This window comes from Alligator mississippiensis, chromosome 1 (genome assembly GCF_030867095.1).
Source record: "Alligator mississippiensis isolate rAllMis1 chromosome 1, rAllMis1, whole genome shotgun sequence".
Taxonomy (NCBI): Eukaryota; Metazoa; Chordata; order Crocodylia; family Alligatoridae; genus Alligator; species Alligator mississippiensis.
In genome coordinates this window covers 129,838,272-129,865,882 of record NC_081824.1, presented here as the reverse complement: position 1 = coordinate 129,865,882, position 27,611 = coordinate 129,838,272, and the positions used below count along the sequence as shown (strand labels likewise).

At 43.2% G+C, this 27,611-nt stretch overlaps 1 protein-coding gene across 5 annotated transcripts in view; it reads right to left on the bottom strand.

Annotated features, from left to right (window-relative positions):
- The window catches only part of MTHFD1L (methylenetetrahydrofolate dehydrogenase (NADP+ dependent) 1 like), a 291,886-nt gene that overhangs the window by 207,088 nt on the left and 57,187 nt on the right, over positions 1 to 27,611 (bottom strand). For all 5 annotated transcript variants that reach the window (XM_059714036.1, XM_019488330.2, XM_014605534.3 and 2 more), the window contains 5 exons: positions 24,086 to 24,259; positions 7,378 to 7,514; positions 6,359 to 6,405; positions 3,651 to 3,758; positions 2,672 to 2,746 (listed from right to left, as the gene is read on the bottom strand). In XM_059714036.1, coding sequence (XP_059570019.1) covers positions 2,672 to 2,746; positions 3,651 to 3,758; positions 6,359 to 6,405; positions 7,378 to 7,514; positions 24,086 to 24,259 — 541 coding nt within the window. The remainder of the gene's footprint in view (positions 1 to 2,671; positions 2,747 to 3,650; positions 3,759 to 6,358; positions 6,406 to 7,377; positions 7,515 to 24,085; positions 24,260 to 27,611) is intronic.

Genomic DNA, 27,611 nt, shown 5'->3' with positions numbered 1-27,611 from the left:
CCCCTCACATATTACGGGTTTCTGACTCTGGCTCTTGCCCTGCATGGGCACTTGCTTAGCACTTCTTGGGCTATGGGTCCCTGACCCTGGTTTGCCCCCTGCTCGGGAAATGGGCCCCTGGCCAGATTCAAGGCAGTTGCATGCCCTGCCAACACAGCTAGGATCTCCAAACCTTCCCTGCAGTTCCAAGCCCAAAACACAAGTATAAACTGCAATGCAGTAAGAAAGTACTCTGGGTGTAACTGAAAACTATTCCCACACTGGGTACTAACACAGACCCCAGCTCCCTAGATGTACACAACAAAGCTTCCCCTCTCTGGTTTGTATCCTCAGCTCCATGGCTGAACCACCACACTTCCCATCATACTGGGTCCTACTTCCCTGCAGACTGTGTGCATCTTGTTTGCAGATCTCAGGGCATTTCAAGTCAACCATGCAGTACCCTTCTGTCCCCTGCTCAGAAACTGCTTCCCTTTCAGCCTGCAGGGCCAGACTGCCCTGCCTAGTCTCATGCACTGGCCTCATCTGCCTCCTAAGCCCTGCTCCGTCCGGTCACATGATCTTGCGGCTCCCCATAGGTGTTCCCTCCCTGTGGCTGATGACCTGCCAGCTTTCTCAGCTAGGGCTTAGCTTAGCAGCCAGTCTCCTATCAGCCAGCTGCTCTCCTGGCTGTCAGCTCTCCTACAGTCAGTCAGTTCTAGGCATTAGTTCCTAGGCTAGCTAAAGGTGCTCTTCTTTTCTGTAATGCAGCTCTCAGCCTCAGCTGCCGAGACTCCTGGCAGCTTGCCTTCTTGCAGTTAGCCTCTATTCAGTTGCCTTGGCGCCCAACTGCAGCATTTTCTCCCCTTAAACTGCCAGGAGCCCTCAACCTTCTGTCACAGTATCAAAGGTGTACCACTGTTATTCACCACTCTCATTTTCACCCAAAATATTTTATTAGAATCTACCCAAATTTGACTAAGTGACAGTTTCTACATGCACATGCTCAGTACAGATTTTAAATAGTTTTTATCATCTAAATTCCCTAAAGTTCCCATTTGCACAGGGCATATGGTCCAGCTTAGCACTGAAAAGGACTTTCCCTAGTCTTGCAACTCTGCCCTGGGACCAGAACTAGAAAGCAGAGATCCCATCTTTCCTGGCTCTCAGTGGCCCCTGTGCTGGTTTGGAGGTATAATTGCCTGATTAAAATGAGAAGGTGGTAGGAAACGTGACCTGAATTTGTGCAGGGAATAACAGAGGAGAAGGAGCCAGGGGTAAGACTCAGACTCAGCAACAACAGGGAGAAATAAAATGAGGAAAGAGACATCTGACAAGAAGCAGGACAGAGACTAGATAAGACCTCTGGGAGCCAGTGAAAGTGAAGAATGTGGTGAGAGGACACACCAAATAAGTAACACATTGCAAAGTTACCTTAATTCCAAAATTCCTTACCTTTTGAGCTTTTTTTAAAACTTAAAAACATTCTTTCAACATAGCTTGAAAGCTTTTTTGTAATGTAGCATTACAAATTAACATTACAGTAACTACAACAGAATCTTCACTGCATTTATTCAGATGCTGTACATTAAACTAAGTAGACCAAAATAATTGGCAGCTCTAGCTGCAGGGAGAAACTTATCCCCTCTGCAGAGACATTTAATATTTCTTGAATAACTGTAAGATCAGCACCTCTTTTTCCCCAGACACCTCTAGTGTAAACAAAGACAAAATGAAAATATTCTCTAATAAGAGTCTCTCAAGGAATCTCCTGAGAGTGCCACTTTGCAACAGAGGTAAACAGACACCACCCACATCCTATTTTACTTTCAACAAGACAATCGAGTAGTGCAAAAACTAAAAATATACCATTAGAAAGAACTTTAAAGAAAAGGCTGTTATTAAGCTAAAAAGTATGATGTGGCTTGGCAGGTACTTTGTAGCCATTTCACTGCCACCTGGAGACTGTAAGCTACATTAAAAAGAACTATAAATTAATTCTATGAAGCACTAGAACAAAAAACAGAGACCTTTCATATGCCATATCTGGACATGAAAAATAGCATTTCTCTGCTCAAAGCGAACATTTTCCCTTCCCCCAATGCTGGTGGTTTGTTCAGTGCTCCAACTTCTGCCTCCAATCTGGCTGAATTTTGCTGCTGCTGTATTGATATTCTATATACAATAGCCTTAGAAGCTCCTAGGAAACATTTGGGATGAAAGATTATATGCAAACAAAACACATGCAGTTTATCCTTCTATGCAGAGAAATGTGAGGATAGAACAAGCAGAGCTCAACCAGGTCTCCAACACCACAATGTTACAGCACATTGTATGAACTAAAAAATAATAAAATTTTGTGAAACTGAGCCTCCCAAAGTGACTATGCCATAATGGAAAACATCAAAAATCTAACCTTGACATTTTGTCAGGAAATAGATAATGTATAAAACATTATTGGCTCATTTCAAGGGAAAAGAAATACTGTTATTTTTTTTAAAGTGGAACTTAACCCTACTGCTACAAACAGAAAGAGCTTTTAGAAATTCTGGACCTACCTAATTTTTAAAGGAAAGTTTAAGGTGCTTTCAAATACAAATTTCCTTGCAATGCGATTTAAGAGAATATTTTTTAAGGGGTATTATACTGGGGGGGAGGGCACAGAAATGGGGAAAATATATTAGCAACTTACTTTCAGTCGTGCAAGCTGAATAGTAGAAAATTTTCTCACTCCATCAACTACTGGAACCAGCCTGCTATATAAAGCCTAAAATACATGCATGCACAAAAAAACTGAAGCCCACAGCCACTTGCACAAATACAAATTCAATAAAAATCAAGTTGATTGATATTATTTAGTTTCATCCTTATTAGACATTATTCAGACATTGCAAGTCTTCGGTATGGATTTACACTCAACCATTTAAAAACATATTCTGACTGGTACTAAATGTACAGGTGAGCCAACGTTAACTGAAGTTCCATTTTCAAAAAATGTGACAGATACACTGACGCCCAAGCACTACTGACTTTCTAGTAAACCAAACATTATTTTTGAAAGTAGGAGTGGGAATCCCAAATTACTCAGGTGCTTTTGAAAATATCATCCAAGGTCTGAAGGAGCCCACTGTGTAATGAATGTCTGTAAACAGATTTAATTGTCCTTTTAGGAATTCAGGCTGCCACATGTCAAAGTAATAATTTGCAGCCAATAAAGGGGGAAAAAATACCCCTTATATAATACAGCAGTCACAAATAAAGTTTCTTTCCCTTACTCTATTTTTCAGCAATTCAAGATTACATTAAATTGAGCAGGAGGTAGAAAATAGGTATATAGTACAGTAGTTTATTTGCCAATAAAAAACCCTCTAGGGCACATCAGAGGATCAATGTCAATTGAGTTACTGAGACACAATTCTGAATTGAAAGAGAGGACATACATAACTATAAAGAGAAATATAGTTTATCTAAAGAGAAACGATTTCACAGCAAACCGTGACTTGGAAGTACCCCTCAACAATGGAGTCCAGCTTGGCCTTGGTGCTACATTCAGAATGTGTCCTTATAGTGGACTGAACACAAAGCAGCCCCATAAAATGACAAATCAGCAAAATATTTAAGGTAAAGTTTTACAGGAAAATTCAAAAGGGACTGTGAATGGTAATCCTCACCTTATCAGACTGAGTGCTTTCATGCAAGATCCTAGCATCAATAGCAGCAGCCAGCAGATTATTAGCAGCTGTAATAGCATGAATATCTCCAGTCAAATGAAGGTTAAACTATGGATTGAGAGCAAAATAAAAGTAAACTGTTTAAACACAATCCATTAATCCAGTATAGATTAACAAAAGCAATCATTGCTTTTTCTCCTTTGAGATTACACAGCAATTCAGCTAATTGTCAGAAACAGATAACCTATTACCATTAGACAGGCTGAAAGTACTGAACTAAATAAATTACTCTTGGTACCACCTCAGTATCCAGTGGACTACTGACAATGAAACAGAAAACAGCACAGGTGATATTTTTCTTCACTCATTTCATTAAAAGAATGGAAATCTATTGTACAGACCACAACTGTGTCATGCTGAAATGCAAGGGAGAAGCTGAAATTTACAAGGAGAAAAACTCTCACTATTTAACCTGCTTTGACTAGCTGAGAGTTTTCAAATTTAATTTCCTTCAACATTTGATTGGGTTCAAGAAAAAAAAGTAAATATACAGTAGGGTTTTGGGAAAGAAGGATGTGCTTTATTATGGATATTTATCCACAAAAATGTTCTCTCATTGTGTGATAAACCCACACAGAAGAGGTATGCACACATCAAGCAACAATGGATCTGTTGCATTTGTTTTTGTGTTTCAAACACCACCATCCCTCGCCAACCCCCCCCCCAAAACAAAAAAACCACAACCTTTTTTATAACCATGGAAGGAAGAAAAACATTTGGTGAACCAATATGTCAAATACTGGACATATTTAAACAATAATGATGGGAGGGAGGGAGGCCACTTTGCTAGAAACATTTACTATTTATATCCTAGTGCTGCCTGGTGATCAAATCAGAATCAGGTCTCTAATGTGCCAGGTACTGTACAAACACACACAGACATTAACACTGCATGAAAACTCAGTAGTCTAAGATTAAGGGTGACCATAATAATTTGAAAGAAATCCAGGATGAGAGGGGTGGGAGGTGGGGCCAGGCAGGACAGCACAGTACGAGTGCAATGCATGTGTGTGCAAACACATACACACACCCCTGACCCCGCAACTCCCAGGACCAGGCTACACACACCTAACCCCACAGCTTCCAGGAGCAGGGCGGGCAGGGCAGACAGCAAGAGGCAGACAGACACAACCCTGCCGCTCCTTCCCTTCAGGAGCCAGGCACCCGCAAAAGGGTTCCTGCCAATCTGGAACTTTTGCTTCAATTTTTTCCAATGGCCAGGACACTGAGATAGTCTCCAAAGTCCAAGACTGTCCCAGCCAATCCAGAATATATGGTTACCCCATCTAAAATGAAGGTCAAAAATCCAGCCCAAATTGCTGCATAACCCAGCCCACAGGGCTCCTGGACAGGTCAGGAACTGGGTAGCAGACTGAGCAGGGGCAAGACCCACCACTGAATTCCAGGGTACAGAGCTCCACTAGGGATGTATTTCAGTGGTGGTGGGGAGTGACAACTGCATTAGTGCCCAGGGCTCCCTGAGCTGACAGTAGGTAGGGTTACCATATTCCATGTTCAAAAAAGAGGACAGCTGTCACAGGACGGGTGAGAGGGGAAGGAGGAGGGGCAGGGGCAATATGATGTGGGGGGGAGGGCGGCGGCGCGGCACAGCAGCGGCGCAGCGGTGCCCTGGCCCCTGCCCATTCTGTTGCCCCTCACTGACAAACCACATGCCCCCCCACCCCAGTCCTGCTGCTGCCCCCTCTGGACCCACTAACCCCAACCCTGCCAGTGCCCCTCACTCCCAAATAGCAGTATCCTGCCCCCCACCCCTTGCTGGTGGCCCCTGCCTCCCAACCCGCAGACCCCCCTGGTGCTGCCAGTGCCCTGCACACCCAACCCAGTCACCCATCCTATCCCCCGTGCCCCTCACTCCTGATCCGCAGCCCCCTGCCAGTGCCCCTCGCTCCTGAGCTGCAGCCCCTGCTCCCCTTCCAGTGTCCTGCACTCTGGACCTGCAGCCTCTACCCCTCAGCCCTGCTGGTGCCATACACTCCTGATCTACAGACCCCTGCCCCCACCCCTGCCCTGCTGCTTACACTCTCTCTCTCTCTGGCTGGCTGGCTTGAGCCCATGTGGGGAGAACGTGACCCCCGACAAGCAATCACCTTGCTCACTGCTCCGGCCTGAAGCAGTCAGTCTGGGACAGCAGAAAACCCAGACATTAGTTCTTTAAAAAAAAAACAAACCTGCACGGGTGCAGCACAGGGGTCAAAAAAGAGGACTTCAGGGAAAGCCCGGACATATGGTAATCCTACACAGTACCACTCACCTCTGCTGCTCATCCCACTGCCAAAGGTGGGTCCAGATCCAGCCTACAAAGAGCCCCAGTTTGGATCTGGCCTATGGGCAGGTGAGTTTGATGCACCTGGTCTAAGACAACTGACACAGAGGAATGGATCTGCAAGTACTCACACATCTTCACAAAAAAAATTCCCTCTCTGTAAGTGGGGTAAAGTGTTGCAGCTTTTGGTTACTACACGACTAGGGCAGCACCACATGTGAAATCCCTCTCCCCTTCGTACAATATTCTCCAGAATGAAAACATGCTTCAAGACCTTTTACTGAACCAGGTCCTTGGTAATCCTGATTCGCACACAGCTCAACAGGGTAATAATCTTTTTTCCTCCCCCAACACTCAAGCTTACCTCTTCCATTGGAATGACTTGGGCATATCCACCCCCTGCTGCTCCACCTGAATAAGGAATCACATGGTCACATCTGATTCAAGCCAACTCAAAAAAAAAAGCAGGCAAGAAATAAAGCACATAGCCCTATTTATACTGTGTGCACGTGAAGATCTCTAGATAGACAGACAGATGGATTGATACTAATGTAAAGTTTTGATGCTTTGTATTATATTATGCGTGTGAATCTCTCTCTCTCTCTCTCTCTCTCTCTCTCTCTCTCTCTCTCTCTATATATATATATATATATATATATATATATATATATATATATATATATAGATCGATCCACATACACATAATATAAAGCATCAAAGCTCTAGGTTTATAGCTATAGATATAATTTGTTATAGAGATCCCTCTGACACTGGAACCAAAACAGTACAATAAGAAAGTCATCAGAAGATAAATAGGTGACCACGTAAGCCCCTTCTAAAGAAAAAATTGGCAACGATTAACTTTCTGTATTTCCAAGAAAGTGAACTTCAGACATTAGACAGTGATTTTTTTAAGTAAGCTATTTCAGATAAATCTGGATGGGTTTATACTCTCTTCCCATTAAACATGGTTAGTTTAAGAATGAAACCTAAGTGGGGTATGCCGTGTACCACGAATGTGGCACAATCCAGTGCTTATGTACCTGTTTGCCCCACATCAGTGGTTTTAAACAAGAGCCATACAGAGAAGGCTTACTGAGACATCTCCTTACTAGTGACATATTTTTTCTGATTGCACTTTTTCATAGCTTTGTAGATTTTAAAGGCTAGAAGGGGTCATTATGATCAGTTGTTTTCTAGCACTTCGTATAAATAGCATTTCTGCACCCAAGCCCTGCAAATACTCCTTAGATATGTCAAGAAAGGTGACACCTTCCAGCCAATCTGCAATTCAGTGAAATAATTAAGGAGTAAAAACACAGTATAAAAAACCCAAGATGCAATATTTCCCTTTAATTTAAGGTTTTGCAAAACACTAGGTACCTTTAACTCCAAAGGTAGGTCCTTGGGAAGGCTGTCTTAAGCAAGCAAAAGAATTGATATCAAGATGTGCAGTCAGAGCTTGGACAAGACCAATTGTGACAGTACTTTTCCCCTCTCCAAGGGGGGTGGGTGTTATCCTAACAAAACAGAAAAAAAAGATAAGTTTCATCAGCATCTGTGATGATGTCAGCTTCAGTAAGGATGTCAGAACTTCAACCTTTTGATTTCAATAAATAATATTTTCATGATGGATTTCAGCAAGATGATTTTATTTCCACGAAAATATTGCCACAGTGTTATGCTCTAGCTCAAGCTGGAATGTGAAAACGTACATATGTCTTCTATTTAAGCAATTTATTATGATATTAGAAAAACAGAAGATTGTTTTGGCAAAAGATCTGAGGACCATTGAATTTATATCAATTTCCATTTAGACCCCAAAGTTTCTTCATTTTCATGAATAAACCATCTATCAAAATACTTTGAGCACATTAATAATGTTCTTGTGCAGCAAACCATAGATTTTCTTATTTTTAAACATGACTGAAATATTCAATTTTTCATTGAACAACTACCTGCTTTTATTTAGCAATATTCTCTTTTGCTCTTTAACTTCCATTGTCTTCCAACTTCCATCAGCAATATACATAGGTAGATTAATTAATTTTTTAAAAAGAAAATTGGAACCAATGAGACTAACTAGGGTCAGTAAAATATGATTTATATCAAAATTATGTTCTTTCATACTTTTTCAGATTTATAGGCCAGAAGGGAACCATTATAATGGTTTTTCCTGACCTTTTGCATGGCACAAGGCAAAGGATTTATACTATGAAATCTTTATCCAACCCAAAAACTTGTGGTATTTTTAGGAAAAAATCCTGTCTTGTCTTAAAAGCCTGAAGTGATGGAGGGTTCTTAAAGTTTCAAACAGCCATTAGTAGCTGATTTTGCTAAATGTAGCATACTTGTGAAAGACTGTATTAAATAATCTTAGTCAAAGTCCAATTACAGACCAATATTATGGAATCAAAAGGAACACTACAACACCGCCTTGTGCAGTAAAAGTCTCTTTTGGCCAGTCTCTAGAGTGCTGTCCCTCAATTTCCATACAAATCTAAAGACATTCACAGTTAATTGTTTCTGATAAATGTGACTTTGGGGTGTGCTCTTCCCTCAGTGTGAGCACATGGCTTCCATTAGTAGCAGTGGGAGCCCTGAGAGCACTTTATAACTGTGAAGGACTAAGCGAAATGAAAGATACCTTAGGGTTAAAGATGTCCTTCCTACCTTTGGGTTGATCACACTTGGCAATTTTCCATGTTACTTTAAAATATTAAGTATGAACACATGTGTCTCACTCAGAAAACTTTCAAACTCACTCAAATGATTCATTTGGGGTGTTTCTCTCTCATCAGCACAGAAAAACGCATAAAAACAAAGAGTACGTTTTCATTTACATCACTCCCACACAGTCCCTAAGGAAAAGCTCTCTAAGAAAAGTAACATTTAACCATTTAAATCCTTGATGCCCTAGCCACTTTGCAAAGTGAAATAAGTAGCTTACTTAGAGGTATGTAAGATTATGAATTACACTTTCATTCCAAAGGAAACACAAGCATGTACGCACATGCTAGCCAAAAGGGGCAACTCCTATATTATGACCCATGCAAGAGTCATAATAAATATCTATTTCTAATTAGAAACATTTCATTTTCCTGTTCCAGAAATTTAGCAAGGTATTACTTTTCTAAATTAATAAGCAGAAAGTGGAAAACAAACTTGAAATCTTCATTTTGGAGAAACTCAGTAAAACTGACTGGCATAACAAGACACAAGAGTTTTTCAGATCTTAAGAGGCATCCAAGCAATAAAATATAATAACCAGGCAGTTCATACTTGAAAAAATAATTTTAAAAAATCACTTAGTTTGTCATACTTTTTAACTTTAAAAAGCAATAAAATCCCTGATGGTATGGATTTTTCTCCCTACACATGGGTCTGGACTTATCTGTGTAATCAAAGATGCATCAATATGATTTTGTCTCATTCAGGAAAAGGCTTCAATTCGTACAGTTTTCCTATACCAAAAAACTAATCATTAAGCTTAAATCCCATTAATTTTATTGGAATGTAAGCAAATCCTAAAATATTTCCCTGAATATCTCATACAGTATATTAAGCTGTAACTCTGAATGGCTCTCATTTTAGCTTTAGTTATTTCCTACCTGTAAAAGCAACATATCTACCAAGATTTAAAATTGTCAATACCAGACAAAATTTTGTCCTCCAGAGTAGAGCACACATCAGTTTCTAAAGTGACTGATACCAAACTATATTTCCTTGTCTTAAAAGGAAAATTCATTCCTCATTAAACAAAAATCCACACTACATCAAATGCCAATAGAAAAATACTCAAGTTCAGTGTGTTACAACCTCCAAACTTAATGTAAGTCCTAGAGAACCTTGCACAAGAAGGGACTTTGGGTATGACATGGACACAATAAAAGAAAATTTTCACTGAGGAAAATGTAACTATCAAATGTATTCACTGCTCTTTACAGTGTCCTTTCTTCCTGCATGTCCCTTTTATTCCATTCTTATAAGTGACATCTTTTCAGTAGAAGGGTATCAATAGAAAGCCTATCCCACTGAAGCCAGAAAATATGTCATTCATTTTCAATGGGGCGTATTCCAGCAGGAAACCTAGTTCACCTCATATCTTTACATGGACTTGACTTAAAATATTTTTGGCCATTCAGTTAGTTATATACTAAAAAGAAGTATCATAGACCTGCAGCTTATAAGGAACTGAGAATTTAAAAAAAAAAAAGCCATGCCATAGGCATTACTGATTAGTGCACCTCTTTGACATGCAAGCAAAATTTCACATCTATTTTACTCTACCTTTTTCAGAGGAGTGCAAGTGCTTGACTCCAATTATTAAACCAAATCCAAATTTTTAAATGTAAAAGTACTATACAGGCTAGAATGGAAGAAAGTTCCAAGTTAGTACCCTAAAAGCTTCTTCAGCAAGTATCACGTCAGCACAACCCATTGCCATATCCCCTTTATGATGGCAACCATCGATCCTCCTGGATCATGGTGTATGCATGAGGGACACCCAGAGCTTTGATGCATATGCTTGGGCCGGATTTTTTGGAGAAGTGGAGGCTGCCCAGACCTTCCATCCTCCCTTTAGGCCACTGGGACAGAATCCAAAGACCAGGCTGAGTCCAGATTTTTGGTGCCTCCATGGCTGTAGTTGTACAAGTGTCCGGAAATCGAACCCAGGTCTCCTGTGTGGTAGACCATATCCCCTTGATAACCAGTTCCTTATGCATTTCCATTGAAGTCCAAAGTAGATTAGATTTAATGCATTTCTTTTCTGTAGGAAATCTGTTCTTCTCCAAGAAAGCTATTGGGTTAATTTGATGTGACCTACAATCGATAAGAACCAGGTTGTTCTTTTCCCCATTTTCCTTTGGCCTCCAGGGCTCTTGTTGTTCTTTCCTATAAATTTGGCCCTAAATGTTGCCTACTATTGAAGACAGAGTGATGGACCACCATTTACTTGGATTACTTTTCCCCTTGCTTTTAAGTATAGGCACCACGTGGCTCTAACATAGCAAATATAGTATCATTTCGGATTTGACAGATTTATTAAAAATGCTTGCTACTAGTCTTGTAAGTCCTTTCAGAGTGCTGGGGTACAAATTCTTGTATCCCATGGATGTTAGAAGCAAAACTGAAGAGCTCAGTGCACTATCTGAGATCTGCTAAAATCCATTTCCTTATCCTCTTTCCCATTACCCATTTTCTTTTCCTTCTATGTTCAGCATCACTATCCTTAGTACGAATTAAGGTAAATTATTTATTCAGGTTTTGAGCCATATCTAGGGATTATCTTTGATCTTGACATGAGCGTCACTATGCAGCAAACCTACTTCTTTCCTTTTTATTTATACAAATGGGGAACCTTTAACTATGTGGTTTAATTTCCTTTGCAAAATCTAATGCAGCATGACTTCCGGCAATTCTTACTATCTCTCTACACTTCCCAACCTTTAAAATGAGGCTCTTTGCTGATCAACGTTCTTGCATTTCTTGTAGGATTTCTGTTTACTCATAATATTGCATGAATACTCTAACTCACGCAATACCTCTGGAGCTGTTCTCGTCACACGTTTTGCCCACATTTCAGATCCAATTTCCACATAGGTTCTGTTCTTTTGATTAAAAAAAAAAAAGAAAAAAAGAAATCCAATCTTCTTTCACTTTCAGGTCCCTGAGCTCTTCAGTCCACCTGACTTAATATTAAGAAGTTTCCTTAATTTCCCAAAGTAACCTTTCTGAAATAGATTATTTTAGTCACAGACCTGTTTTGTGACCTTTCTATCCAAGATTATTTTCTATGACCCACTCTTCTTTAATGCCCTCACTACTTCTCTCTTGACTATCATACCCTGAAGTACCTGGATCTTAACAATATTATCAGAATTTGTTTCTCATTCTCTGTCTCGAAAGTTAAGGTCCCCCATAATATCACAATTCCTACTAGTATCTCTCCAATAACGTATCAGAGATCCTTCCCTATACATATTCAATCTTGAAGGTGTCTTTCAGACTCACAGCATAATCTCAGTAAAAAAAAAGACATTTTACACCATCAATCCCCAAAGTGATTGATGGCCAAACATAGCCCCCCTCCTCCCCTTTCTCCATGCTATGCTCTTTTCTTCAGTCTAATACAGGGGTAAGCAACCCCTGGCATTAGAGGTGCACCGATACATTGGTCCAGTATTGGATTGGCACCAATATAAAGAAAATTGATTGTATTGGAAATTGGCCTGACATGGCTGATGCTTATTTATGCGTGCAGCAGCAGTCCAGCACACAGGAAGCGAGAAGCATAGCCCGACAGTTTGGAGAGCTGCATGCAGCTGCTAAGTCTGTTGCGGTGGATTGGGAGTGGGGAGGGAAGGGGTATGGGGGGGCAGATCAGTGCCCCTGCAGTGAGGGGGTGGGACGGGGGGTGCCCAGCCAGAGCGGGGTGGGGAGCAAGATGGAGCTGCAGCTCATTCAGGAGGCGCACGGGGGGCTGGGCCAGCTCCCTTCACAGCACACACCCTAGGAGGGCACGTGGGAGGGAAGGGCATGTGTCCCTGGATCTGCACCGGGGAGGGCTGCAGCTGCAGGCTGGGGCCGGGGCTCCACTGGGCTCTTCCCAGCGTGTAGGGGCTGTGCTCAGGGCAGGTGGGCAGCAGTGCTAGGTGGGAGGCTATGGTGAAACCTGGGATGGCTGCAGCCCTCCCCCACACAGTCCTCCTCCCAGCACCACCACCGCCTGCCCCGAGTGCAGCCCCGGCTCAACCCCACTCCCCCGCCCCAGAAAGAGCCCAGCATGGCCCTGGCCCCAGCCCACAGCTGCAGCCCACCCCAGCCCTCCTGCACATATCTGGGGGGACACACCCCCCATGCCCTCCTAGGGTGCGCACAGCAACGGGAACTACCCCCCACTCTGTGCCCCCCCAGACAAGCTGCAGCTCTGTCCCGTGCCCTGCCCCAGCTGGGCAGCACCTGCCCCAGCCCCTGCTCCACTCCCTCCCTCGCCATGGGGTCATTGATCTACCCACCCACACGCATTCTATCCCCCCTCCTCGCCCACCACAAGACTTACCAGCTGCTTCAGGAATCAGATCAGTATCTGATACGACTCCTTAAAAATTCGCTATTGGTACTGGCCCCCAAAATCTCTATGGGTGAATCCCTACCTGGCACGCATGCCAGAGTGTGGCATGCAAAGGCACTTTGCTTGGCACATGCACCTCAGGGCTGACTGTGGCAGGCACCTAGGATGCTGCAAGTAGCTATGCCAGGGGTCCATGGAGCCCTGACCCCATTTGTTGTTGGCAGCAGGTGCACATATGCCTCAGGGCAGACATCAGGGAAGGGGCTAGGGCTGCATTGCCACAATGAGGATCGGGCCCCTTGCACTCTCTCACTGTCTGCCCCTGGCACATCAACATCTTACAGGGTGAAGTTGCAGGTATTTTTGGTACTCTGCCCAAAAACATTACCGACCCCTGGTGTAAAAGCTAGCACACAAGCAATTTATAGCGCTACCTTTTATTTATTTATTTATTTTTAAACTTTTCTCAATAACAGAAACCCTTTAATATTTGTATTCCACCCACAACTGCTATTCTACTATGCATCTATTGTCCCTACAAGATCTGGTTCCATATTCTGCATTACTGGCACAAGTTCCTCCATTTTCTTGCCTAATCTCTTACCAATACTGTAGAAATATTTCAGCTGATTAAGCCTGACAATACCCAGTTCCCTGATCAGAATAGATACAATCTTCTAACTGCGTCACTTATCCAAGTATTCTTCTCATCAATACCTCCTAACCCCTGGTATTAATTTATCCCCTGCTGTAATATCTGTGTACATTTAACAAGTTGACAACACTTCAAAGTATTTCTTACAACACCCCAACTTGTATTTGTTACAACTGTTTCCAATCATAAGTCAAGCCCAAATTTTCAGGTTCAGTTTTAGAAAAAAAACAGCCACCTCCCCCACCCAGAATAAAGTGTTAAGTATAGATTAAAGCCTTGAACAGCTATAGCCCTTATAGAATCCCTTAGAAGAATAAAATAAGCAGGAAAAGGATCCAAAAGGGGTACATGCACTAAAATACTGAAATAAACTTAATGAAAAAGAATTCTGACTTGGTATTTTTACTGTATGCACAAAAAGCTCACAAGTACAAAGATCAAGATGGTTGGGGACCCATATATTGGTCAGCCCCACGCACTGTGCGCTCTTGTTGCTAAAGCAGCCAACAGCATGCTGGGTTATATCAACAGGAATGTCACTAGCAAATCAAAGGAAATGATTCTTCCATTCTATTCAGAACTTGTCAGGCCTCACTTGGAGTACTGTGCCCAGTTTTGGGTCCCACACATCACAAAGGCTGCAGACAATTTGGAAAGATTCCAGCGAAGAGCAACAAAAATGATTAGGGGCCTGGAAGGCAAGACATGAGGAAAGGCTGAAAGAACTAAAGTTATTTAGTCTGGAGAAGAAAAGACTGAGGGGGATTTGATAACAATCTTCAAATACCTAAAGGGTACTTAGAGAGAGGATGGGGATGGGGACAGGACTAGAAGCAATGGCCTGAAACTGCAGCCAGAGAAATTGAAGTTACAGATTTAAGATGAACTTTCCAACTACAAGGGCAGTCAAGCATTGGAACAGGCTACCACGAGAAATTGGGGACATCTCCATCCTTGGAAGTTTTCAAAAGTAAACAGACACTTGACTGGGATGGTTTAGCCAGGGATGATCCTGTCTTGATCAGGGGCCTGGACTAAATGATCTTGTGAGATTCCTTCCAGCCTTGCTTTCTTAAGATCTTATAACAAGAGCAATTTTTATGGTTCTTTTGGAGGAAAAGAAAGGGTACACTTTTAACCAAAGTAATACATCATTTGGCTAGGGGGAAGAAAAAAAACCTTAAGTAGAGAAAGTTCCAGTAAAGAATCATCTCAACTGGTATAAGAGAGAAGTGTTAGTTAAGTAGAAGGCAGAGCAGTATGGCACTTTATAGACCAACTTTCTCAGAGAAGCATGAGCATTCATAGGCTATGGCCAGCTTTGTCAGGTGCTGTATATCATGTTATATATGAGTTAGGTTGCTAAAGGTAATGATTTTTGTAATATACAAAATGGAGCAGCTTGTTTAGATTTCCCCTCACAGCTTGGATGGGACTGCATGGGATGCAAGAGCAGGGTTTTTTTCATGGAATCATAACTATTTGATTGCTTTTGCAGGATGGCAGCTTTGATACATTTCTCCTGGCTGGAAGGGGGTGGAAGATTCCAAGTAGAAGAGACCTTGAAATTCTCCAGGTTCACCTTGTAGTTTAAATGGATCACAAGACTTTCAGAATTTCATTATCAAAAAGGAGCTAGCAGGTGGAAGTTAAAGTAAATTATTTGCATTCTTCTCAAAATATATTCAATTAAAAGGCTTTATATAAATTCTTTCTGCTTTCCATCTACTTCAATTTGGGTCTTTTTATATTTAACATCATTCATCAATACATTTGATTGAATTTCTTCTTTATCATTGCTGGCGCCACTTATGCTATTGCATCCTCCACAATTACATCTTACTTTACTAACTTGAAAAAATGAAAGCATTATGGCTGCCAATGGGTAACGTTAGGTTTGTTGCATATTTTTAGAAAGGTCACATTTAGAACGTAATCCAGTGTTCTGATTTTAAGCAAAACTGGGATAAATTAATTTTAAACACTCAATTTTCCTCAAGTTTAAAAGACCCATGCACACATTTACTTCCCCTGAATTTTCTTTTAACTGATTTTCAGTATAAGCAGAAACAGCCTCTATAATTATTTCCCTCCCTCTGCTTCCACTGGTTCCCTACTTGTAATTCCTTATTTTGCTTTCTACCATAGGGTCACCAGTTTCTTGACAAAATAAATTTTCAACCTTTTTTTTTCCCTTTTGATATGAACATAGAGACAAAGGAAAACTATGTGCAGTGTTTGTTATACACTACATTCAGCTTATAGTGGAAATATTTCTGTGGGAAAACCACATGAAGTCTGACAGAAAGAAAAAATAAACATACAAACACTAAGATGATACACTACACCAGCTGTAACCTTCTCACACTTAGGATTATTGTTATGAGCTCAGCAAAAACACTGTGCTCTATATGCTGCAAAATGATGCTACATTATCTTTCTAAGCCTTCTCAGTATTATTTACTTGGCACTAGTGATTCTAATGTTACTTGTACAAATCTGACCCATGCATGGTCGTGCAAGTTTACATTTGGAAGGATTCTGATAAATGGCTTAACCTCACCTGAATGGTCACAACCATCCTAACTACTTGAAAAACACAATTTTTAGATAATTTCTTTATACAACCACTGGTTTGCTTTAGCTTACATCAGTGGTCTTATACAGTCTGACAGTGCCCAGGAAGGGACATAATCAAGACTGAACTGTGACCTCTGGATCTGAAAAAGCATGACCTGCTGCTGCTTTACATTAAAGAAATGTTGTGAATGTGAACCAAGTCACATAGCACAACAACTTCTGTTGATCAATATTACCTGGAAATAATGCCTATTAGGGGCCTTGGAATCTGTAGCTGATTCTCACTCTTCAGTAACTAGAATAGGATCTACATGTGATCTATGCCTTGTTAGTATAGGCTATAACATGATACAACTCAACCAGTTCTAAAACAGAATAGTGTAGTGAGTGGTAAGCTGTTTCACTAGGGGTTTAACTTCAGGCTATTAAATGAAATGCATTAGTAAAAAGGTGATTTTTTGTAATGTCTGCCTACTCTCCTCCCTCCCCTCCCCCTCTCTTTCTTTTAAACAGCCTACAGGCCCTGTAGCAGAGAACACAATCATGCATCACATCACAAGGTACCTATACTTTTCATTACCACATATCTTTTTCTTACTAAACCTTAGTCAAAATATACTTTGATAGAAATTACATTTGACAACCTAGTTCATCTCACAGAACATCTACTTAAATTAGGGAGGAAAAAACCTTTAAAAATATTATTGCTGGTAAATCTAGAAAGCTATATTTTTAATAGCAAGATATGTTATTAGGTTACCAGATTCTGACATTCCCTCATGCTTTACCTCCTTCCAGTGAAACTAACTAGAGAGTAGTCAAGGAAGCAATGAAATCCACATGATTTTGGGACACTTAAAAACATAGTGATGGAAACTCAAGGGGAAGGTTTTGTATCACGCCCACCACTATGATATTTAAGACTGTGAAGACAATGCATTTGTCACACTACAGAGGCCTCTTCAGCACTACAAAAGTCAAGGTGACAGATGTGTACATCCCCTGCAGGACTATAAAAATATTCCCATTTGAAGAAGCAGGAACTTCTCTGTAGCACTGTGCTTTGTAGTGCCACATATGGCATGTCCAGTTACATGGAAAAATACAGAGAGGTCTCTTGACTCCCTAACATCCTAGTGTTCCTCTCTCTCTTCTCCTACCACCACCATGACGGGGAAAAGGGTACGTATGGAAGAAGCAGATGGCTCCTTGATAACTCACTGGGAGCAAAGCTGCAACCCATTCAAAACAGAGGACTGCACTCTAAGGGCCAGAATGTGCTGGCACAGAGCCTGGTACTGCTCCAGTCTTGCGGGAGGCAGCAGCTCAACTTACCATCATGGCAGGAGCACTGCTGCCGCAACCAGTGGCACGGGAGATGACACGAATGTCAACTGATATTACAGCACAGGAGTGGCACGGAAGGAACAGAAGCAGCAAGGCAGCGATCTGTCAGGCAGTGGAAGCAGTCACTAGAGCAGCAGCACACTTTCACAGGTTGCAGCCTAACAAGCTGAGCCATATAGCTGAGCCGGTAGGGAGCCGCGCTCCCAAGCTGCGCGGCGCGAACAGAGCGCGTAAACAGGCGCGCTCTGTAAGAGCACGCCAGCGTTTGCGCAGGCGTTCGCGCCGGCGGGCGGGCCGGGAGTGAGACTCCTGTAGGGGTAGGGCGTAGACACCACACAGGTCTACAAACAGCAGCTTATAGAATGGTGTCGACGAGGAGAGCTGCTAGGGCCTCTGCCCAGGGGGACAAGGCTACCCGGGGCTGGTCTGAGGCCTCCACCCAGACCGAGCCCATGGGGGAGCTGATGTCCCCCTACCTCCTGGCCCGTGGGGGATCCCCAGCAGGGTTGGGGGGGCAGAGATTGGAGGCCCCCACACCTGTCCGGCAGGTGCCCGTCTTAGGGCTCTGGAGGCACAGGTGAGGGAGCTCCGGGAGGAGGTTAGCAGGCTGAGGGGGATCAGGGAGGCGGAGGATGAAATTGAGTTATTTCCTTTCCCTGCAGGTCCAGGCACCGAAGGAAGAAGCAGACTGGGGAATGCCCTCCACAGCAGAGTGGCAGATGGTCACAGCCATGACCGGAGCAGCTTGCAGCGAACCGGTACCAGCTTCTCCAGTCCGACTGGTGAACAGGTACGAGGCCCTGGCGACCATGCAGGAGATGGAAGGGGAGGAGGAAACCCTTGGGCAAGAAGAAACACCACGTTCTTCACACTCTGAACAGATCAAGAGAGCCACAAGGACCCAGAGGAGGAGGCGACGAGTGCTCGTCATAGGTGACTCCATCCTGAGAGGTACGGAAGGACCCATCTGTCGCCAGGACCCCTCAGCACGAGAGGTATGCTGCCTCCCTGGAGCAAAGATTCGGGATGTGACGGAGGTAATCCAGGCCAGGATCAAGCCCACCGATTACTACCCCATGGTCCTAGTCCATGTGGGTACTAATGATGCGGCCAGGAGAACCCCCGATCACCTGATGGCAGACTACAGTGCTCTGGGTGGCGTGCTGAAGGAGTTCGGTGCACAGGTGGTATTCTCTTCCATCCTACCAGTGACCGGACAAGGAAGATGGCAGGAGAACTGCATCCGAGAAACCAACTGGCGGCTCCGGCAGTGGTGTCTCGAGGCAGGCTTCGGCTTCCTGGACAACGACCCGCACATCACGACGAGGGACATGCTCAGCTGGGATGGGCTTCACCTGTCCCCCAAAGGTAAGCGTGTGTTTTCTTCTAGGTTGGCGGATCTCCTCCGGTGGGCTTTAAACTAGGCTCATCGGGGGGAGGGGAGTACGAGGGCAGAGGAAGCTGTGGACCACCAAACCATGTGGCACCCACAAGGACAGCCCAGCCTGAAGAAAGAGAGCATTGGAAACCTGAAAGCAATGGGGAGACCAGCACTACAGAACAGGTAAGAATCAAGAAGGTAAGAAACAATGGGCCCCATGGGACTCGGAGCGGGGAGGCAGCAAAGGCACCAGTCGCAGGGCTCAAGTGCCTATATACTAATGCTAGGAGCATGGGGAACAAGCAGGATGAATTAGCGCTCCTGCTTGCACTAAACAACTATGACTTAGTGGGGCTAACAGAAACCTGGTGGGATTCATCCCACGACTGGGCGGTACATATTGAGGGCTATAGATTGTACAGAAAGGACAGGTCGGTGAAGAAAGGGGGGGGGGGTTGCACTTTATGTCAGTGATCAATATACATCAACCCTCATCAAGACAGAATCCAAGGTTGAGGAAGTAGAAGGATTGTGGGTTAGGCTACATGGGGGGCAAGGAGAAAGGGATTTGGTGGTAGGGGTCTGCTACAGACCCCCACACCAAGGGGAAGAAATAGATGCAGGGCTCCTGAGGCAACTCTCGGAGACCATAAAAGCTAAAGAGGCGGTAGTCATGGGGGACCTAAACTACCCGGACATCTGCTGGGAGACGCAGAGAGCAAAGTCCCATTGCTCACGCAGGTTTCTAACCTGTGTACAGGACCTCCACCTGACACAGGAGGTACATGGTCCCACTAGGGGGAATGCCATACTGGATCTGGTATTGGCAACAGGGGATGACATGATAGGGGACCTCCAGATCGGTAGCCATTTGGGAGACAGTGATCACCTAATAATAGAATTCAAGATAAGACGTCGAGTGGGTAAGGTAACTAGTAGGGTGAAAGTGCTAGACTTTAGGAAAGCTGATCTCAATGAACTCAGGCGATTAGTCAAGGACGCACTGCAGAGTAGGAGTTTTGAAGGGATGGGAACCCAAGAAGTGTGGGTGTGCCTTAAGGAAACGATCCTTCGAGCACAAAGCAAGACGATCCCCGAGCGAGGCAAAAGAGGGAAAGGGGCCAGGAGGCTTCCATGGCTGACCAGAGAAATCCAGGGCAGCCTAAGGGCCAAATGGGGAGCACATAAAAAGTGGAAACAAGGTGAAATCACTAAAGATGAATATACCTCCTCTGCTCATGCTTGTAGGGAGGCAGTTAGACGGGCCAAAGCTACCATGGAGCTGAGGATGGCAACCCAAGTAAAAGACAACAAGAAATTGTTTTTTAGATATATAGGGAGTAAAAGGAAGGCCCAGGGAGGAATAGGACCGCTGCTAAATGGGCAGGAACAATTGGTGACAGACAGGGGGGACAAGGCTGAACTCCTCAACGAGTTCTTTGCCTCAGTGTTCCTAAGTGAGGGACATGACAAGTCTCTCACTGGGGTTGTAGAGAGGCAGCAGCAAGGCGCCAGACTTCCATGCGTAGATCCTGAGATGGTGCAGAGTCACTTGGAAGAACTGGATGCCTTTAAGTCGGCAGGCCCGGATGAGCTCCATCCAAGGGTGCTGAAGGCACTGGCCGACATCATTGCAGAGCCACTGGCAGGAATATTCGAACGCTCGTGGCGCACGGGCCAAGTCCCGGAGGAGTGGAAAAGGGCTAACGTGGTCCCCATTTTCAAAAAGGGGAGGAAGGAGGACCCGGGCAACTATAGGCCGGTCAGTCTCACCTCCATCCTTAGTAAAGACTTTGAAAAAATTATCAAGGCTCGCATTTGTGAGAGCCCAGCAGGGAAAATAATGCTGAAGGGAAACCAGCATGGGTGTGTGGCGGGCAGATCATGCCTGACCAATCTAGTCTCTTTCTATGACCAGGTTACGAAACGCCTGGACACAGGAGGAGGGGTGGATGTCGTATACTTAGACTTCAGGAAGGCCTTCGATACGGTATCCCACCCCATACTGGTGAACAAGTTAAGAGGCTGTGACTTGGATGACTACACAGTCCGGTGGGTGGCGAATTGGCTGGAGGGTCGCACCCAGAGAGTCATCGTGGATGGGTCGGTCTTGACCTGGAAGGTTGTGGGCAGTGGGGTCCCGCAGGGCTCGGTCCTTGGACCGATACTCTTTAATGTCTTCATCAGTGACTTGGACGAGGGAGTGAAATGTACTCTGTCCAAGTTTGCAGATGACACAAAGCTATGGGGAGAAGTGGACACACCGGAGGGCAGGGAACAGCTGCAGGCAGACCTGGATAGGTTGGACAAGTAGGCAGAAAACAACAGGATGCAGTTCAACAAGGAGAAGTGAAAAGTGCTGCACCTAGGGAGGAAAAATGTCCAGCACACCTACAGCCTAGGGAATGACCTGCTGGGTGGCACAGAGGTGGAAAGGGATCTTGGAGTCCTAGTGGACTCCAAGATGAACATGAGCCGGCAGTGTGACGAAGCCATCAAAAAAGCCAATGGCACTTTATCGTGCATCAGCAGATGCATGACAAATAGGTCCAAGCAGGTGATACTTCCCCTCTATCGGGCGCTGGTCAGACCGCAGTTGGAGTACTGCGTGCAATTCTGGGCGCCACACTTCAAGAAGGATGCGGATAACCTGGAGAGGGTCCAGAGAAGGGCAACTCATATGGTCAAGGGCCTGCAGACCAAGCCCTACGAGGAGAGACTAGAGAAACTGGACCTTTTCAGCCTCCGCAAGAGAAGGTTGAGAGGCGACCTTCTGGCTGCCTATAAGTTCATCACGGGGGCACAGAAGGGAATTGGTGAGTATTTATTCACCAAGGCGCCCCCGGGGGTTACAAGAAACAATGGCCACAAGCAAGCAGAGAGCAGATTTAGATTGGACATTAGGAAGAACTTCTTCACAGTTCAAGTGGCCAGGGTCTGGAACGGGCTCCCAAGGGAGGTGGTGCTCTCCCCTACCCTAGGGGTCTTCAAGAGGAGGTTAGATGAGTATCTAGCTGAGGTCATCTAGACCCAGCGCTCTTTCCTGCTTATGCAGGGGGTCGGACTCGATGATCTATTGAGGTCCCTTCCGACCCTAACATCTACGAATCTATGAATAAGGGAAGCTGACACCTGCCCAGTGGGCAACTTTGTTGTGCTCCAGCCAAGTATACCCCTCATAACACTCCATTTTGTAGGGCTACCAAATGCTGAGACACATGTAGTGCTGCAAATTCTGTCCACATCTTAAGTGTGTTGACTTGAAGTTTTCTATGCTGGATGACAAAAAAAAGGAGCATTTGGATTTGTCCAAAATGTTACAAATTGCCACAGGCAGTGAAACAATTAAACTATTGATATGGGGAGGGGGGCACAAAAGTTCACAATCATATCAAAGAAATGAATAATACTATCCAGTAGCTTACAGGACAGACTATATATAAAGATTAGCTTTGTTTCTGTAACACTGACATCGTATACAATTAATTCTTCCAATAGATTGGAATAAAATGTATATGTAGAAATATAGAAATCATTATAGTTAAGAACACAATGTAAGACAAAAAAAAAGTCATACTGGGGTCCAACCACTTAGCCCAGTATCCAGTCTCTCACAATGGCAGGAGTGGCTGGTTTAGAAGGAAAGAATATGAACAAGGTATATTTAGAGTGATCTATCCTCTGTGCAAGGCATTACTCTGGTGGGCCTCTGGACCCAGCTTTGCTTTCTCCCAGTGTCTAAATCTTGCAGCAACAGCAGTACCTTAGAACCAGAAAGAGTAGGATCATTTTCTTCATCAAAAACATTCAAAGGCTGAAAGCAACTTTGTTTTTCACTCCTGTATAATTAAAATCCAAACAGGCCCTCCAACAAATACATAGTAGTCTTAATTTTCAAACTACAAGCCTTAATTATTTTCTCTTAATAACCTTTCAAAACTCCTGCAAAGAATGTTTCTGCTTGTTGCAATTCCATGTCACGGCTTTGACCGATGGCAGCTTAGGAAACTGTAGGGCCCACTTTCTGGATGTTATAATGAAAGCTAACTAAACCAATACAAGGACTTGCCAAACAAGAGCATACTAAAACAAAATGTACTTGTGAGTGCTTAGAAAACACACTGAAGGTCATTAGACATGGATTAATATTTGGCAATGGGAAAAAAAACCCCATATCATCATCCTCCCCCCCGCCTTCTCAAAAATGCAGGTCTTTTGTACCCTGTACCTTGCTGCCAAAAAAATGATGAAATTTCCAATGGAGAAGTTTAGGTAAACTATACCTGCAACTTATCACTTCATATAAGAGAAAAAAGGAGTGCACTTCTACCAGCTTCATTTATAAAGTAGAGAAGCACCAAAAGAAACTACTCCAAAAACATGCTGAAATGTAATTATTCATGGGAATCTTCATATTATCAGCTCAGAGTGAAAAACTTTCCATTTTAAAAATGATGTTTGCAATAAAATAATTTTGTTCCCCAGCGAGTGAGAAAAGGATTCAAAACAGAGGTAGATGGAACAAAGTATTTTCAAATAAATATGGAAGCAGAGAGTAGGGTAAGCCTGCCTGGAGACATGTCTACACTGCTAAGGAAAAATAATATTTTTTATTTAACTATGCAATTTGCTATTCAATAAAAAGAAGCATTTATAATTCATACCAATAGATTACCATGCTGCATCTATTAAAGTATGTTTATAAGCAGCCACAGTACAAAATAACTGCACTTTTTAAAAGGTGATGAGACAGGAAAAAATATCACCAAGCTATAGAAGGTATTTAAGATGCTTAACTTAATCTACCTACTATAAACATATACACAGCTTCTTATTCACAGGTTTGAAGAAAGGCTGTATTTTGTTCTTTTTTCTTTCTTTTTTAAATTAGGAAAAACCACGTGCAAATATTTGCAGAATAGAGGAAATATGTGATGTACCAAGTATGGCAAACTTGCAATTGGGCAGTTTATCCAATAAGTGAAGAAGTGAGAACATACAAGTTGCATACTCATGTTAAGAGAGGGAAGGCAAGTTTAGTGTATCTTCTTACCCAGCAACTAGGATGTATTTTCCATCTGGTTGATCCTTTAACCTCTCCAGCAGGGACAAATGTACTTTGGCTTTGGTTTGGCCATAGATTTCAATTTCATCTGCAAGCAATCCTATCTCTTTGGCAAGCACATCAACAGCTTTTGGACTCTGTGCTCGGGAAATCTCAATATCGCTGGAAAAGAAAACAAATAGGAGCCAAGAGACTTCTCTCAGCTTAGGTGGTCGACGACAGAGTTCAAAACAACAGCAAACACTGCAACAATGAAGTTACTGTAATCACTTTTCAATCTTTTCTCCCAACTTTTTATTATCTGAATACCATCTAGCATAATATTGGAAATCCTGCATGTGCTGTAATGCTTTCTCCCCACCAATGTTTACTAATGGTTATTTCATAGTACTCCTTTCTTTAATCAGGATTCAAATGTTATGCAATGTTTTCATATCAGGCTACAAGCCTTACTGGATGCTCAAGCATGTCACACTGGAATGGACTTTTCCTTCAGCTCCTTTTCTTCCTTTATCCGGGTATATTTTAACATTTACACAATAGTAAAAAGCATATATATCCCCTCATCAGTACTCATATAAACAGCTCTTGTATGTCCAGAACCTTTCATTAGAGAATATCAAAGCAAATCAAGCAATGTGACTCCATCATGAGACAATGGAAAGAAACATGTAAGACACACAGGGTCCAGTCCTCCTAGCCCTGAAATACGGCTGTATCTGGGACAACAGAGAAAACAATCTAACTGCACACCTCAAAGCAGGCAGAAGTCACAAGGGAAGAAAAACCATTGTGATCCACTGAAACTGCAGGGAAAAACTGACTACAGGTCAGCTGGAAGTAATGGCATCCTAGCACAATTCCAAAAGCTTGAGACTAGCAAAAGGAAGTGTCAAACAAAAGTGCAGGGGGAACTAGTGTTGAATTTCAGCTGAAGGGATCACACTTCTACCAACAGCACCTACTAATATAAAGTTGAGGCATAGTTCAATTCTGACACCATGAGAAGAATATTATTTACTGAGGTGCAAACACCACTTTCTGCAACAACCAGGTGACCCCTTTAATATGCTGACCCAGTCCAGCCTTACTCAGATGTTATTACAAGCTCAAGGCATGATGGTTGGGTTGCAGACCATTTTTATTGCATTCACCTCCAATAAACACATTCTCTCCTTGCTTGATTTCTTCTCTAAATATATAAATATACTGATAACTTGCTCTTCAGTTCTATGTTCTACTGTAGTGGTGCTCAACCTTTTGGCTGGCAAGCCAGATGAGCAGTGTCTGTCTGTGGGCCATATCCAGCTGATGGTCCAGGTCCAGCAAGCTCCATCTGGCTGTGTGGAGGGGGTAGGGGGCATCCCAGCTCCAACTTGGGGGTGGGGATGGGACGTGGCCCAGCCACATGGGGGGAAAGAGGGTTTGGCCCAGCTCCAAGGGGAGGAAGGGGGTGAAGAGGACATGGCCAAGCCCCATCCAGCCCAGGGGAACAGCAAGGCCCAGCCCCATCTAGCCACAGAGGAAGGGGGTGTGACCTGGTCTCAACCCGTTACGCAAGGCTCAGGGTTTGGCAGCGGGGGAAGGTGGTCATATTTATTGTCACCACTCCCCTGTTGCCAAACTTCCTGATCTGTGGGGAGTTCCACGAGCTGGATACCTATGGCTTCACAAGCTGCATTTGGCCTGCGGGCCAGAGGTTGCTTTACTGCATCAAAACTCCATTAGAGGTACCTAACAAAACTAATTCTTTCAATACAGGAAGGACACATGCATTTTTCAGCAGCAGTGACATGTTAAAAATGACATCACAGATGTTAAAGATTAATGAACAGCAAATACAGACATTAGCATGGACAACTATTTATTTTAAACAATTTAAAAAAAATATTTAAATTCCTATAAACAGACTTGGTTATCTTTCTGCAAAACAATGGAAACTTAAATGTGGGCTTCTTGGAGTCTTTGCAGGACTTAGCTCTCTATATTCTTCATCACTCTTACTACAGATGAATGCATTATAAACTCAGCCCTCATCAGCTAGAATTCTCAAGTATAGTATCTGTTAGCCACAGTGAAAACACAACTTCAGCAGAACTGACTTAATATAGGACTATATATTCAGGAATAATATACACAAGTAAACAAATTTTCATAGGCTCAGTGCAGAAATACCTTTTTAGGGAACAAATTAGATTGATAGCTGATGCTGTCAGAGTTCTCCCTAAGCAGAACAACTGTTGTCATTCCCCCACTTCTCAAACAGCTTTTTTTAATATAAAAAAAGCCTTTTACCAGGGAGGATAAATATGCAGAGACATTACATGTAATGTAGCTACACTGAGACAGAATGTAATTATTTTTAATACAAGGTGATCACCCTTCCATTTAACAGGATGATGAAAGCTATAAGTCTTCAATGAATTGGCATTTATATCTTTACTATTACTGACAGAAATAAACAAGACTCTTTAACTGTTTATGTCTAGTCACTGAATTATTTTAGTCAACACATGTTTCCCAGAATGTTTCTGATAGCAAATGTTACTAAGGTCCTATCTATGGCTCATGAATCCAAGAAAAACTATTACCAGAATTTTTCTAACAGCTGAAAAGATTACTCTATGCAGTTTAGTTTCTCTGCCAGATGGATTATTATAAACAGCATCCAGAAGGGGGGCCCAAGTTATATTACAGTTCTGGTGAAAAGATGCTCCTGAGATCAGAACCCAGTGCTCTTGTAACTCCATGTCATTCTGCTGGTCTGAACAGAAATACATCACTCTGAACCAGTTTTCTTTATACACTAAGGTATTATTATGAAACAGTAGCCTTCTAATTTATTAATAATAGAGGCATGCTTACACTTTGCATTCAGGTTGCAGGTTTTTCCAAAGTCTTGTTTAAAAACAAAATCTTGAAATAGAATGTGACAAGCTTCATTAAAAGCCAGCCAGCACTGTACCTAGACTCCTGGCGGCCCCAGGCAAACTTTTAGTATCGCTCCCCCCACCCCCTTTCGCCAGAGGTAATGATAATAATAATAAAAAAATTACCATTTTCAGGCCCCCTTTCTGTCTGGGCAGCCACCCAATTCACCCATGCCCGTGTCCGGCCCAGAAGAAGCCAGCATGTGTGCAGGCACATGGACAAGATTCCTCACTTAAAGTGAATGTAAACAGAAAGGGACTGACCAACCAACTTCCAATTACAAGGCAGCAACTCGAACATAAAATTCATCAGCACAGAGTAGCAACAACAAATTTAAAGACTGATCCAAAGAATACTAGTCAGTGTGAGCTCTTCCATTAACTGCTGAGGGCCTTTCAAATAGCCCAAACAGAACATGGATGTCCTGGCAACAGCATAACTTGGAAAGCATGGGGCATTGGATGCTCCACCCACCCAAGGTGGCTGATGTACTTCAGAGCCAGAAGTTCACCAGCCAGCTGAGAGTGTGCAGGGGATGAACTTGGAGCAGCCCCATGGGCAATTCTCTGGCTCTTGGGGCACT